The sequence below is a fragment of the Camellia sinensis genome, chromosome 4 (genome assembly GCF_055761805.1).
Source record: "Camellia sinensis isolate YWXY chromosome 4, ASM5576180v1, whole genome shotgun sequence".
NCBI classification, from domain to species: domain Eukaryota; kingdom Viridiplantae; phylum Streptophyta; class Magnoliopsida; order Ericales; family Theaceae; genus Camellia; species Camellia sinensis.
Window position 1 is genome coordinate 198,712,449 of NC_138964.1, and position 15,436 is coordinate 198,727,884.

General features: G+C 33.7%; 1 protein-coding gene and 1 pseudogene across 1 annotated transcript; one reads left to right on the plus strand and one right to left on the minus strand.

Moving 5' to 3' along the window:
* Window positions 1-337: 337 nt before the first annotated feature.
* LOC114292865 (protein FAR1-RELATED SEQUENCE 5-like) lies at window positions 338-3,225 on the minus strand. The gene is made up of 6 exons (XM_028236876.2): window positions 2,643-3,225; window positions 1,978-2,399; window positions 1,009-1,872; window positions 839-922; window positions 544-621; window positions 338-388 (listed from the first exon to the last, which is right to left on the minus strand). The coding sequence occupies exons 1-6, from the start codon at window positions 3,223-3,225 to the stop codon at window positions 338-340; spliced, it is 2,082 nt and encodes a 693-aa protein (XP_028092677.2).
* Window positions 3,226-11,363: 8,138 nt separating this feature from the next.
* On the plus strand, window positions 11,364-14,192 carry LOC145824364 (protein transport protein SEC23 G pseudogene; annotated as a pseudogene).
* The last annotated feature ends 1,244 nt before the right edge of the window (window positions 14,193-15,436 follow it).

Genomic DNA, 15,436 nt, shown 5'->3' on the forward strand with positions numbered 1-15,436 from the left:
TTTATGATGAATCTGTTTGAATGGATTTGGAGCATAACAGATTGAGCATTCAGGCAGATGCACAGATTGAGCATTCAGGCAGATTGAATGGATCTGTTAAAAATCTGGAGCATAACAGATTGAGCATTCAGGCAGATTCACAGAATGGATCTGTTTGAATGAAACATTCAAGTATACAAAATCTGGAGCATTCAAGCATTCAAATTCACAAACAGATTTAGCATTCAAGCATTCTGTTATGCTTGAATGCTCAGACAAACAAATTCACAGACAGATTCACCATTCTGCACCAACAATTAGATTCACCCATCTTCAGGTAATGCACCACCAATCAGATTCAGCATTCTGCATCTCTTTCATCACGGTGTAAAGACAACATCTCCTCTTCCTGAAAAAATTGATATCTTTATTTAAATACTTTAACATCTCCATTACATCCTAACCTTCACCAATCAAAATATCTCATATCTGGAATTGACCCCCTATATGAACTTGGCCAAGTCAATGCATATCGCTCCCAATTAAAAGCAGTGATAATATTACCATTAAAGCGATTGTCGAACTTTGAGTATAAGATGTGCCTCCAACATTGTCCACCGTTTGCATTTGACTAAACTGTGCCTATTCAATAAACAAGTACACTTTACAAATATTGTCCATTCAACATATATATCAATTAAAACAAGAACAAATATTTTAGTTTAAACATTGACATCCATGCAAGGAAAATAGTAAGGTGCAGTTTGCGTCGCCTTATGATCATAGTAACACAATTTCATTATACATAAAATACATTAAACTAAAAAATAACCAACAACATAAAAATTCAAATACATACCGAGTCATGATAAGTATTGTATTGCATATCATCGGTACCAGGAAAATTTAACTTCCGAGGCTGACATTGACGAACCGTGTGTCCCTATAGTAAGACACAGACACATAGGTGAATAATTTATCTTAAATACATTCAACAATTTCCATGCCACACACAATAAAAAAACTTACCTGTGCTTTTGGAGGCTTTTTACTCTTTCTCTTCAACCGATTCACTATTGCATCCACTTTGCTAACCTTTCGTTTGGTATATGGACGTCCTCTTCGGCGAGCAACCATTGGACTAAGCATGTTGCGAGACGTGCTTGCTTTTGTAGTACTACAAGCAGACAGACTTCTCAACGAAGTATAAGAATGTGGTACATTACTAGTAAAAGGTGGCACGTCACTAGTAGAAGGTGGTGTATGACTTACACTACCCGATTGATCTTTTCTTACTCTATCCTTGATTTCTATCAACCCAAGATCAAGCACTTCGTGTTTACCATCATCGTTGCCAGCAATTTCTATGATTTCATCCAATATCTTGTGGTATTTGTCATGCAACTTTGCATTAAGAACAGCCCCGGCTTTAGTGTATGTGGTTGGAATGCATGTGCACCCTCTTTCGATATCTTTTTTCCATCTTGATACAATGTATTTATCTGGCACCTGATATATACACCTCTCAAGTAGCACAGTAATTGCATGGGCACACATAATGCCCTGAAACTCAAACCACCGACACATACAATGCAATTCACATTCAGTTACATTAAAGTACACAACAAATTCCACAGTCTTCATTTTCTCACCCACAAGAACAGCCTCCTTCACATGATAAGTACAAATTGCTCCCTCCTCTTTGACAAGATTCGCACGACAATACAATAGTCGTTTCAATTCTACTTGCACTTCTTTAAACTTTGCATTCGTGTAGGCTGCACGAAATTGCTTCTCAAACTCATATACCGTTAAGCAATCATACAATTTGTTTCGAGATTTAAAGTCTGCTTTCATCTCTTTCTCAACTTTACTTCTCAAGGCATTATCATACTATTCAACAAATTGCTTTAAAGTTGTCTTTGAGTTCACATATCTATTAAAAAATGCATTCATGCTCTCACTTCGTTGTGTAGTCGACATGCTAGCCCAAAAAACATCCTTCACATACGCAGAAATCCACCTGTGTCGCTCACTGTATAATACCCCTAACCAGTCATTATCATTTAGGTTGAACTTTCCAATCATCGCTTTCCATTCTTCATCAAATTCATGTTTTGTAAAACAATCATAAACTGCATTTTGTAACGCAAGCTTGATGGATTCATATTGGGCATATCCTCTTAATTTCTCAGGAATTTTCTTCATGATATGCCATAAGCACCAACGATGTCGAGCTTCTAGAAAGACAACTTCAATGGCATTTTGTATTGCTCTGCACTGATCTGTTATTATAGCTTTTGGAGGAACATCAGATATGCAACTTAACCATTCTCTGAATAGCCACAGAAATGTTTCAGTGTTCTCATTAGATAATAACCCACAACCAAGCAAAATTGACTGCCCATGGTGATTAACTCCTACAAACGGAGCAAATGACATATCATATTTGTTTGTCAGATAAGTTGTGTCAAATGAAACCACATCTCCAAATGCTTTATAAGTTGCCCTACTCCTTGCATCCGCCCAAAACAAGTTTTGCATGCGACCATCTTTATCGAGGTCAATTGCATAATAGAAGTTTGAATTTTGTTGTTATATCCTATGAAAATAAAGTGCAACTGATTCAACATCTCCTATCCCAAGCCTCAATCTTCTCATACTCTGAATATGATTCCTTGCATCTTGTTCATCAAATGTTAATGCCTCATACCCTCCTGCTTCAACAATTATAGAATGAAAATTCCTAGCCACCCCTATCCCTGCTTCATCGTTTATTTCTAGTCTTCTCTTCACAGGGGTAAGAATTCTCTTATTCATTGCAAAATGTCGTGAGTCACTAGGAATCAAGTCATACGTATGTTCAAAGACAACTGTGGTCAACTTAAATCTTCCATCCTTTTGTAGAGTTGCTCTAACCTTTGCTTTACACTCAATGAATGATGACAAAGATGGTTCGAGAGGGTGTACTTCTGATCGTTTTGTTCTCTTGCGTGCCCGAGTACATTCAACTCCAAAGTATTTTACTTCTCCATCTTGTCCAATATTCTGTGTTCTATAAGCTATAGCAAATCCGAGGTGCTTTGCATATTTTGCATAAAACGAATATACTTCTTGCTTTGAGCTAAAACACATGCCCTTCTTAGGTTCTTCAACTTCACCAATCTCATTTAATGACGGATTGTTTTCCGCCTCTTCAACTTCCTCACTTCCATTCAATGAAGGATTGGTTGAATCAATATCCATTGAAGCGTGTAGTTCGTGTAGCTTCAAACCAAATAGAAACTAAAGTGTAAGTGCATGTATGTGCATTTCAATTTTTCAAACTGAGATGAATTTCAACACTGATATTAATTCAACAACACTGATATTAATTCAACACACTGAGATTAGAAGGTGGTGCATGGCTCGAGGAGGTTGATTGATTTTAACAAACAGAATCAGAAGCAAAAGGTCACCCATGATTGATTTTAACAAACAGAATCAGAAGCAAAAGTTCACCCCTGATTCCACGATCTTTCTTGCTCGTAAACATATGGTCAACAAACTAAAACTTTCACAAGGAAATTTATGTTGCGGTGGTACTGAATACTGATGCAAAATTCTGACTAGAGTGGGGAGTTCAGAAACAAATTAAAAATCTATGGTTGAGTTAAGTTGATTACACAGTGAGGGAAGTCCTGATTTTTCATGTGAACTCAACCAATACATAAAATATCAGGACATTCAGGATTTTAATTACACAAATTAGCATCAGGACTTTCATCAACCAACAAAAAAAAAAAATCAGGGCAATTTCTCTATGCAGACTTTCATCAAACAATTGGCATGCATCACTACCATGGAAATGTTTAACAGAGGGCTTGCTTCCAGAATAACCAAAATTTTTTTTTGTAACATACACAGATCAATAATGAGATGTCAATCAATAACATACACAGATTAATAACGAGATGGTAGATAGGTGCAGTGAACACAGAGACAGAGACAGAGTGGAGAAATTTTTTTAACATACACTGATCAATAACAAGATGTCTTACGAAATGTTGACCACAGATCAATGTTAGCAAAATAAAAATGCACAGATAAATTATTCACCACTCTGTCTCCCTATTAATATACAAACATTTTTTGTATTAGATACACATAAATGAAACAGATTCACAAAAACAAGATAGGTGCAGTGGAGACAGATCAATTTTTTGTATCAGATAGATAGGTGCAGTGGGGACAGAGTGGAGAAATTTTTTTAACATACATCTCAAATTACTTACCTACAGATACAAAATGGAGATTCCGAACACCGGTGGACGGTGGTCAGCGACGCCCGTCAGTGAACACCAGGTCGATCGTCGTCGTCATCATCTCTCTCGCCGTCGTCGTCGTGGTCGCAACCTTCTCTCGCCGTTGTGGTCGTCTCCCTCTCTCTCTCTTCTCTCCTCTCTTGTTTCTGTCTTTTGTTTCATTTTTCTTCATCACTTTGTGCAGAACACGTGAGCTCCACGTGCATCACAATTTCGCGCAGGAAACCATTCAAGCCATTCGAGCCGTTGCTCTTTCGGGCCCTGTAACGGGATTGACATATGTTTTTTTCTAAAAAATTGAAAAATAAAAAAACGCTTGCTTCTAGTAATTTTATCAAAACACACACTTGCTTTTTATATCGTTTTATTTTTGGAAGGATAGAAATATTTTTAAAAATTTAAAAATATTTTTTTATACATATTTTTGTTAAATTAAAATTAATTTTTAAAAATCAATTATGCGCCGCTTTCTTCTATTTGGTTTTCTTAATTTCTACGACTTTATATATAGAGAGATGTAACGGTCACTTTTAGTCCCATCCCTTGTTACCAAAACTACACTTCTTTTGCGTTCCATATATAACCTTCATTAATATTGGTAGGGTGGTGCCTGATCAGTAAATTTGGGCGGTCTTTCATTTGTAATATGTCAAAATCGAGATGGATTTAGAGAAATTAATTTGTATTCATCCGCTTAGTTAACAGTTTTAAATTAATATTATGTAGTTTAATGATTGTCCGGATCGATTTGACGGTTTAAATTTTATTATTTTGGACCTTGCTTTTTAATAATTCTTTAATATTTAGAACTCAATTTTTTTTATTCTTTTATTTTTTTATAATAAAAATAAAGGCTTAAATTTCATATTTCATAAATAGCAATTATAATTGCTAAATAAATATTACGACTCAAACCCGCCCCTATAGGTTTAGTATCGTAACCGGCCAGTAATCTTAAGATTACTGAAGGCCTCTAAACATATCAACAAAATACGGGGTTAGGAGAAGCAAATATCAAAATATATAGTCTATAGAGCAGTGCAGACATCTACGGGACAGAAAATTTAAACTTATAATCATATTTATAGTGACGTCACATGTACGGATCTAACAAAAAAGGCTTAGCCCAATATATAGAGTGCATAAAACTAGTTCAGACTTAAACAAAATAAACAAAAGAAACAAAATTCTTAAATTTAGATCACAAATTTCGACCACTGAAGCATTCTGAAACCTCCTCGGGAGGCGCACAGGTTGGCCAACACAAAACAGATCTAGGCAACAACTTAGGCCTAATCACGCGCTGGGTCATCTACATACATAAATAATACAGTGAACTGGAACTCAGTGAATACCAACATAGTAAAGGAGTTTATGAATGATGTCCAAAACAAATTCAAAATTTAGATTTCAGATCAGAACAGATTTAGATTCACATATGTATACAGATTTCTTAAACAGTTATACGTGGTACATCTATTAGCTCACAAATTACTTGGTCATAAAGACCCATTTTCACTTGGAATGGTCGAAAAGGCCCACTTTCACTTCAGATGGTCATAAAGACGCACGTGCAGATCATATAAGCGGTTATGCATAACCAGTTCTATGAATGGAACCCATTTGAAAACCTGGTACCAAGTAGCATATAACATATCACATGATGCTAAGGATACCACGATAGATTTCAGAAATAGGACAATCATTCATCTATACAGAAAATATCATTTCAAAAAACAGAGCTTATCATTTCATTTCATTAAGAAAATACTTATAGTCAAACATAACTTTATAGAATTGTTAATCACATATAGTCCCAATAGTAGAACAGATCACTTGGACAGAACAAACTGATCAGGCGAGCGATAACACGTGACCTACACAAACACGTGACAGATACACATTGAACACACATCTCATAGGTGCTTAACTTATCATTCTTCTTTCTTAATGTGTGTTTCTAACTCTTATCCTCCTTATTATAGCTTAATTATGGCCTAGGAATGCCTAGGATGCAAACATGTACATTGAAAACACTTGCAAAATTTTGAAAAACATGGCAGTTCGCTCGAGCGGTATGCACAATCTGCAAAAGTACTGAAAGTTCTCATTTTACACTCGAGCCAACTTTTGGTCACTTGAGTGGTCTTTCGGTCACTTGAGCCAACCATCAATTTCTGAAAAAATACTAGGAGCTCAAAATTTATGCTCGAGCGACGGTTTGGTCGTCGCTCGAACGATGCGACCAAATTCTGGAATATTCAAATTGCTTTGCAAGGTTCAAAACTTGATTCCAAAACATTACAACACATTCTTTTTTAGAAACCACTTGTAAATTTGCAAAAAATGATGAATTGAAGATCAATTAGCAAAATCAAAGCCCAAAATGAGTGAATTCTTTAACACCAAATTTGAAATGTAAATGTATTTAACATGCATGCAATGACTTGAGCAATGACTTGAAATCTTTGATTCAAAACATGAATAAATGAAGTGATAAGTAGTAAATCATGTTGAATTCTCAAAGCTTATAGAAAATAAACTCTTGCATATAAGGATTTTTGAAAATTAAACTCAAAACTTCATGAGTTATGCATGCTTGCATGAATCATATTCCATCCTAGTTTCTTTCCCCCAATTCTCATGCTAACACATCTAATTCTTTTGAATTCTTGCACAAGTACTTAAATGCATAATTTAAGAGTTGGTTTTTTTACTTTAATCCTTCAATTGAGCTCTAGCTTACCCGCTCTTGAGCTACCAAGCCAATTTTCCCTTAATTTCCTAGCAATTCTCCCTTACTCCAATCTTGAGCTTCTCTCTCTCTTTCTCTCTCTTCCCCCTCCCCCCTCCCCACGTTTTTTTTATCTCAAAATGAAGTCTAAAATTGTCATTGAGTCACCATTAGCCTTATATAGGCTTGATTAGTGGGGTTTAATTAAGCTTGACTTAAGACTAATCAATTGGTATTATTTTAATCTAATTATTTGATTCTGAATCGAATTCTAATTAAATATATGAGAAAATTTTAAAAATTCTAAATAACACATAAACTTAGTCAATTTCGTGATCGATGGCTGATAAGGTCTTCAATTCACAGATTCAAGCAGAATTACCGACATATATTCCTACAGCAGACATATATAAATACAAATAACACATGACACATACAATTAACTTAGGTTTTCATCTTAATCACTTGTTAAGCACCCTTAATCAAGGATTATAGGCTAATCATAGGTCGGAATTGTTACAATAAATATATTCTTTTTTTAACACATAAAGCATAAACCTTAACATAATTTTCTTAGGGGTTTTGGTAGATTGGATTGGGTTGGATAGCCTTCCATCCACCATCCGTCCAAATGTAGATGGATTGAAAAAAATGCATTACCACCCGTTTGCCCAGACCATTGAAACCGCCCATTGTGTGACGGATTGGTTCGGATGATTCAATTTTGACGGGTCAAATAGATGCTTGCCCAACCTTGATTGTTGCCAATATTTTTTTTAATATTATTTTACAGTTAATTATATCTTTTATCTTTAAAGTATGAAGTTTGTGCCATTTTAGTTTTTAATGTTTAAATTGTATCAATTTAATATATAAGTTACAATTTTTTTTTTTTTTTTCCAATTTGGTCTCCTAATCAAATTTCATTAATAAACATAGTTAAAGTTAGGGATAAATGTGTAACTTTGGAAATCAAAATAACACATCACATATTTTGGGGACCAAAAATATAATTTTTAAGTGAGTTTTCAATTTTTAAGAGGGTTTCTACAGTCATTCTTAATTTTAATAGCATCTACTGGCAAAAGTTGTTTTTTTTTTTAAAGATAGGAGACAAAATTTAGTTGAGAGACCAAATAGTTTCACCTTTTCTATATTAGAGACTAAATTGACATAATGTAAATATTAAAAGACTAAAATAATACAAATCTCATACTTTGATAACAAAAATATATTTAACTCTTCATTTTTTTTTAATGATGAAAAATCTCTTTAAAGTGACAAAAAATTTAAAAATTGGACTTACGAACCCTACAGAATAAATTATGAATATCTATAATGAACAGCAGATTAAGAAAAAACGAAATTACACTTCAGTGTATATATATATAAATCAATATTAAATTTTAAAATGTTAAAACGAAAAGTGATAAGCTTTTGAAGAAATTTGCAATTAATTTTTAAAAAAATCGTCGGCATATAATTTTTCCAATTAAAGACAACCGGAAATATTTGTTTGGGCAAATTACATATATCTCTCTCGAGGTTTAGTTAAATTATAGATACCTCTTGAGATTTTGAAACTTACAGATACCTCCCTGAGGTTTATATTTTTATAACAATTTACCTCCTAATTTGTTATGTAAATAGTACTTTCAGAGAGGTATTTGTAATTTTTCAAACCTCAGGAGATGTCTGTAATTTTGCTAAACCTCGAGGGGTATATGTAATTTGCCTTATTTGGTTTTTATGGCTCGTGATGATTACTTGAAAAGCATACTCAAATTGGTATTTATAGGATTGAATTATTAATCTCTCTTAACTTAACTGATATTTATAGGATTGAATTATCTTGTAATATTAATCTTTCTTAAATGATATTTATAGGATTTAATTATCTCAAATTGGTCATTTAACTTGAAAGAGTCTTTGGGCCCTAAATATTTGGGCCTATTTTAGAGCCGATTTCAGTAATCTTAATTATTCACTTTTTAATACTCGTTTAGTAAGATATTTATGTAAAAAATTAAGATGATCAAATATTGACAATTGTATGTTGGGTAAATTACACAGACACCCCCTGAGGTTTATATTTATTACAATTCCCCCCTCATTTTTTGAAAATTACATCTCCTCCCCTGAGGTTTAAAGTTTCATTACAAATTTCTCACTTAGCAATTTAATTTTTTTAAATACCAATTTTGCCCTCATTGTGTAAATTACATTAACACCCCTCACATTTTAGAAATTACAATCCCATCCCTAAGGTTTAAAGTAGCATTACCAATAGCCCCCTCGGTTACTATTAGTTGGAAAAAAAAATTAATTGAAAAAAAAAATTAATTGGAAAAAAAATTATTTGATAAAAATTAATTGAAAAAAAAATTTGTTAGTAAATTTTTTAAATTTTTGTTTAAAAACCAACATAAACTCATTTTTTGAATTTACGTTTTTTTCCTCAAATTTACAAACTGAGACAACCATTTATAAACCAAAAAAATTATCAAATAAGTTTTTATGACAGCTTTTTTAATTTTTGTAAATATAAATTGAAAACTAAAAATGAAATGGTTACCAAATAGGCCTCAGATGGTAAAAATGTCAGAAAATTAGCAAATAATTAAATAAGTTACCAACGTAAGAAATGATTTATCAAAAAATTCTTAGGCTATGTATGGTTTGATTTGTAGATTTTTTTTAAAAAAAAATTAAAAATTAATTTGGTTAAGAAATAAAAAATAAAAAATAATTATTATTTTAACTTTTGGGCAGGTTATATACATACGTATGACTGTTTCAATTTAATTTGTAAAAAATTATTTCTAATCACTCGAAAGATAAAAATTATATAAAAATGATAATTATTTTTTATTTTTTATTTCTTAACCAGATTAATTTTTAATTTTTTTAAAAATTTTCTAAAAATCAAATCATACATAGCCTAAGAATCTTTTGATAAGTCATTTCTTACGTTGGTAACTTATTTAATTATTTGTTAATTCTACGACATTTTTACCATCTGAAACCTGTTTGGTAACCATTTCGTTTTTAGTTTTCAATTTATATTTACAAAAATTTTAAAAACTGTCATAAAAACTTGTTTGATAATTTTTTTGGTTTATATGGTTGTCTCAGTTTGTAAATTTGAGAAAAAACGTAAATTCAAAAAATGAGTTTATGTTGGTTTTTAAAGAGAAATTTAAAAATTTTACTAACAAATTTTTTTTTTCAAATAATTTTTTTTCCAATTAATTTTTTTTTCAATAAATTTTTTTTCTAACTAATACTAACCGAGGGGATAATTGGTAATGCTATTTTAAACCTTAGGGAGTGGGTTGCAATTTCTAAATGTGAGAGGTGTAAATGTAATTTACCCAATGAGGGCAAAATTGGTATTTAAAAAAATTAAATTGCTGAGGGGGGAATCTGTATTGAAACTTTAAACTTCAGAGGAGAGATGTAATTTTCAAAAGGTGAGGGGAGAATTGTAATAAACATAAACCTCAAGGGTGTCAGTGTAATTTACCCTTGTATTATGTTTTATTCACATTTATTTTTTAAAAAGTAATGACAATTATAATTTTAATAGCAATTATCGATTTTTTTATAATATAATATAATTTAAATATATAATTATTAACATCAAATTATTTTAATTTTTATATAAATATTTTAATGAACTATTACTAAAAATTAAATAATTTAAATTATCAGATCCAAAATGAAGTCCATGACGCTATCAAATTGAGATGATCAACGTCAGAACTTCTTCTCCCTATTAGTCCTCAATTGGTGCCTCAAAATCCACAAAGATTAAAAGGAAATCTTGAGTAAGGATGGCAATTGGAACCCGGCCCGACGGGGACCCGATCCCCTAATCCTGAATTGAGCGGTTATTTCTCGAAAAATACCCCTGACGGGCTGGGGATGGTATTAAAAACTGAATCCCCGATGATATTCGGGCCGGGGATGGGGTTACATGTTTCAGCCCCGGACCCGACCCGACCCCGTCCCTGATCCCCGCCCCGGTTGCCCCGATATAAAATTACTATTTTGCCCCTTTTATATATAATATATGTGTGAGTGTGTATAGGGTTTGGGCTATTGGTAGACGAACACCCACACACAAACATCTTCTCCCTCTCTCTCTCACACACACGACCTTCGTTCCTCACCGCCTCTCCTTCACCGTTTTGGTCGGCAACGGCTCCTCCCTCACCGCCGCTCCTCCTCTCTCCTTCACTAGCGGCTTCTTCTTCTCTCCCTCTCACGCTATCGTCTCTCTCTCGTGGTATCACCTCTTCTTTCTCTCTCTCTCTTTCTCTCCCTCCCTGGTTTGGTCGGCGATGGCTCCTCCCTCATCGTCGTTTCTCACGGTATCTCCTTGTCTCTTTCTCTCTCACGGTATCTCCTTGTCTCCCTCTCTCTCACTCACGGTATCTCCTCTCTCTCTCTCTCTCTCACTCTCTGTTTTTTTGATTTTGTTCTCTGTTTTTTGATTTTGTTTTATATTTGAAAATGATGAAGATGAAGATGAAGATGAAGATGAACATGTTGATCTGTGTTGATGAAGGTTTTTGATTTTTTGATCTGTTTGTTGATGAACATGTTGATCAAGGTTTTTGATTTTTTGATTTTTTGATCTGTGTTAGATCTGTTTGTTGATCTGTTGTTGAAAATCTCTCTCTTTCTCTCTGTTTGTTGATGAACATGTTGATCAAGGTTTTTAATTTTTTGGTCGGGGAATTTCGGGGTCGGGGAAACCCGATCCCCGTTAGGGGATGGGGACGGGGGCGGTTATGGGTTCCCCGTCGGGGATCGGGGTCGGGGTTATTTCCACCATCGGGGATTGGGGACGGGGAGTGTGATCCCCGGCCCCTCCCCGCCCCGTTGCCATTCCTAATCTTGAGAGATCGTGTCCCCTCCCCCCCACAAAAAAAAAAGTGCTAAAAATTAATAAGGAGAAATCAAATTAACGATTTTTATAGTTTAAAATTTATATTATTTTAATTTTTGACCTTTTAATTGTGATATATATGATATTAAATTTTGAATCTCATTCTAAATGAAGACAATTAAAGACATTGTTATGTATTTTAAAGATAAAATCATCAATTTGATAAAATATGAATTAATTTAACAAAAATAAAAGTCAAAAAAATTATTTTTAAATTTTTTAAAATTATTTCTACGTACCAAAAATAAAATTATATAAAAATGATAAATATTTTCATAATTTTTTATTTTCTTACCAAATTAATTTTTAGTAGTATGTATTTGGATGATGATGGTGACTTTTGCTGTTAATATTTTTGGATAGTTATCGTGTAATAAATGGTTGTATTTGTTGTTAACAAATATTTTTGGATGATTATTAGATAATGGATGGTTATTAGGTTTTTAATGTATAATCGATATGTTTAAGATATTAAATTTTTTAATTTTAATTTTTTTGATTTAATAGATTGGTTGAATAACAATATCAAAATTATCGCCATGTTTGACTTTTGAAAAAATATAAATTAATTTAACAAAAATAAAAAAAATTATTTTTACCCTCCCAAAAGATAAAATTATATAAAAAATAATGCGTTTTAAATTTTTTTCACTAATTTAAATTTTAATTTCCTAGATTTGTTTTTTTAAAAAATAGATTATGCAAATTAAAGTAAATAAAACTTTATAACAATTTTTTTTCAACATTATTAATTAAAAAAAATCATTGCATTTTAAATAACATACACGTTAACCAATAAAAAATAAGTTATATGACAATTTTACCCTGAAAATATACCGTTCGCAAAGAAAATATTTTTAATTGTCCTTATTTAAAATAAAATTCAAAATTTATGATAAAATGTATTATAATTAAAAAATTAAAGATTAAAAATAGGGAAAATTAGTCTAGGGTCCCTCCCCCACTTTTCGTAATGGAAGAGATCCACCAAATTATTTTTTGATGTCTAAGGTCCCGAAACATATATCAGAGAAATTTGACTCTTTGCCCACGATTTCTCTCTCTCTCTCTCTCTCTCTCTCTCTCCCCTACAACCAAATGAACAAAAGCTTCAAGATCTTCGTCTACCCTACCCCCAAATCCCACCCCTTCGCCAACGTCCTCCTCCCAGTCTCCAGCGATCCAGGCAACAACTACGCCAGCGAATCCTTCTTCAAAAAGTCCCTCGGCAAGTCCCATTTTCTCACCACCAATCCCTCCGACGCCGAATATTGGTCATTCAATCAGAACTCATCGAGACCTGAATAGTGGACACGCAGCTAACTATAAAAAGTCGAGCCAGTTCTATAAACAATTATCACAGAGGTTAATGAATTCATCTATTGTTCTTGATTTGTTTGCTTGTTCTCTTGATCAAGTCGGAGCAGCTGAGCTAAGTGCCACTATCGAGAGCTCAGGTGGATTCATGATGTTAGGGGAATCATTTGAATCAGAGCAATTCAAAAAAAGCTTGCGTCGCTTATTTAATTGTGATGAAGAAGGGAACTTGAAGAGATGTTTTGATGTGACTATTGAGATAGTGACGACAAAAGATGTGAAAATCTGTGGAGCCCTTGGTTCCTGTGTTTCACTTCGGAAAAAGAACAGTTCGGTGAGTGAGAAAGAGATCGGTGAGGGTGGAACCAATATTTGGAAGTTAGGTACACTCACCAACAGAACATGCATTGCTTTCTTCTTCCAAGTAAGCGATGAACAGAAAGTACAAACCAGCTCTGCATTCTTCATACAGTTCATTACACGTTACCGACACGGAAATATAGGGATTCGGAAAAGGGTGATGACAGCTGCGAGGAGATGGGTCGGGAACAACTCACCGGAAATCACCACTGGGTTCGATCAAGAAGCAGCGGCTTCAGTCGCGACTAGACTTGCCATCCACAAAGCAGAGAGGAATCTTGTTCACGATGTCATCAGATGGCTTGATAAGATGCTGATAAGTTTTGCTTCTAAGTTTGGAGATTATGTGCCGGAAAATCCATCTACATTTCGTTTATCATCCAATTTCTCGCTATACCCACAATTTATGTGTTACTTACGGACATCACAGTTCATTGATGTCTTTAATAGCAGTCCTGACGAGACAACTTTTTTCCGGTTGATGTTAAACCGTAAAGGGGTGGTTGGTTCTCTCATCATGATTTTTTCTGGATTTGAATGAATTTCTCTGGGGTGGAGAGGGAATTTCTCTGGTTTTGAAGAATTTCTCTGCGTTGAAATGTCCAGAGAAATTTCAAAGACCAAAAATAGAATTAAAAAGGAACTTGATAAATATGCAGAGAGTTAGTTAATTGTAGATTTGACTGAGTTGGGTTTTTGGGATTGATAAATGCTTCTGATCAGGACTGACTATATAAGTCAGTTCCCATTAGGTAAAATGATTTCCTTCATTTTTGTATTACAGCAAGGAAATTTGTGGTTTCTGGAAATCATGTTTTTTGAATCTTTGGTATGTGTAAAGGTGTAATGATGTCAACTTGAGAATTGAATTCATTTTATAACCCACAGATTTTTTCTCTCAGTGCTCTTGTTGGAGTGGTGAGCGGTGTGGATATATCCCCAGAGAAATTCTCATTGGTGGTTTGTTAAGGAGGTCTTGTTGCTGCTAATGATGATTGCTTGAGTGGATTTGATTTGTTTTTCACTATGAAGAACTGGAACATGACAGATTTGCTTTTCTGCAGAGAGCAACTATCACTCTGTTTGTTGAATCAAAGGAGATGTAACACCTGCTAAATATGGTTATTGTGGTTGCTATGCTTGGTGGAGATGGAGCAGTGGGTCATATACTGGAAGGATCAAAGGCAGAGATGACATATGGGACTGAGGAATTAGGCAAGACATTCACTCTTTGGCATTTGGTTTGGAGAAGACATTTTTTTTTTGATGGATTTGGGTTGTTGCGTACTGTCACTTTCTTTGCTACATCGACATGCCTGGGCTGAATTTTTCTAGATCACCATTTCTCTGGAGAGAAATTCTGAAGTGCAGAGAAAATTGGTCAAAACACAAAGAATCCAGAGAAATTCAAATTTCTCTGGAGAGAAATTCCGAAGTCCAGAGAAATTTTGAATCTAGAGAGAAATTTCTCTGGTGGGTGGAACGTAGTGAACCTCGTAGCTTTGATTTTTCTCAAGGGATGGTGGGTCAGCAAAGCATAAATGATCCATTTTTACTTATCATTTGTCATCATATTTGGTCTGGGAATCACCTTCGAATGATGGACTTTTATAACGTTCTTGGCCTTCTTCACCTTCCTTCTAGTAGGTTGGTTTCTTCTTGGTACTTACTTCTTCAGGAATTTGATCTAGTTGTAACCTTATGGTGTGTACCAACTTTAGTTTAACAATTGCTTGTGGATTTCATGTATGATGTACCTAAAATCACTAGAAAATACTCTGATTT

Bases quoted from the DNA above. Each gene is read 5' to 3' on its own strand.
- LOC114292865 (XM_028236876.2), bottom strand. From the start codon at position 3,225: ATGGATATTGATTCAACCAATCCTTCATTGAATGGAAGTGAGGAAGTT. The intron at 1,873-1,977 runs GTTTTTTGGGCT...TTTGTTGAATAG, and splicing joins TTTCTGCGTATGTGAAGGAT to TATGATAATGCCTTGAGAAG. The intron at 622-838 runs GTATGTATTTGA...TTTATTGAATAG, and splicing joins ACAATACTTATCATGACTCG to GCACAGTTTAGTCAAATGCA.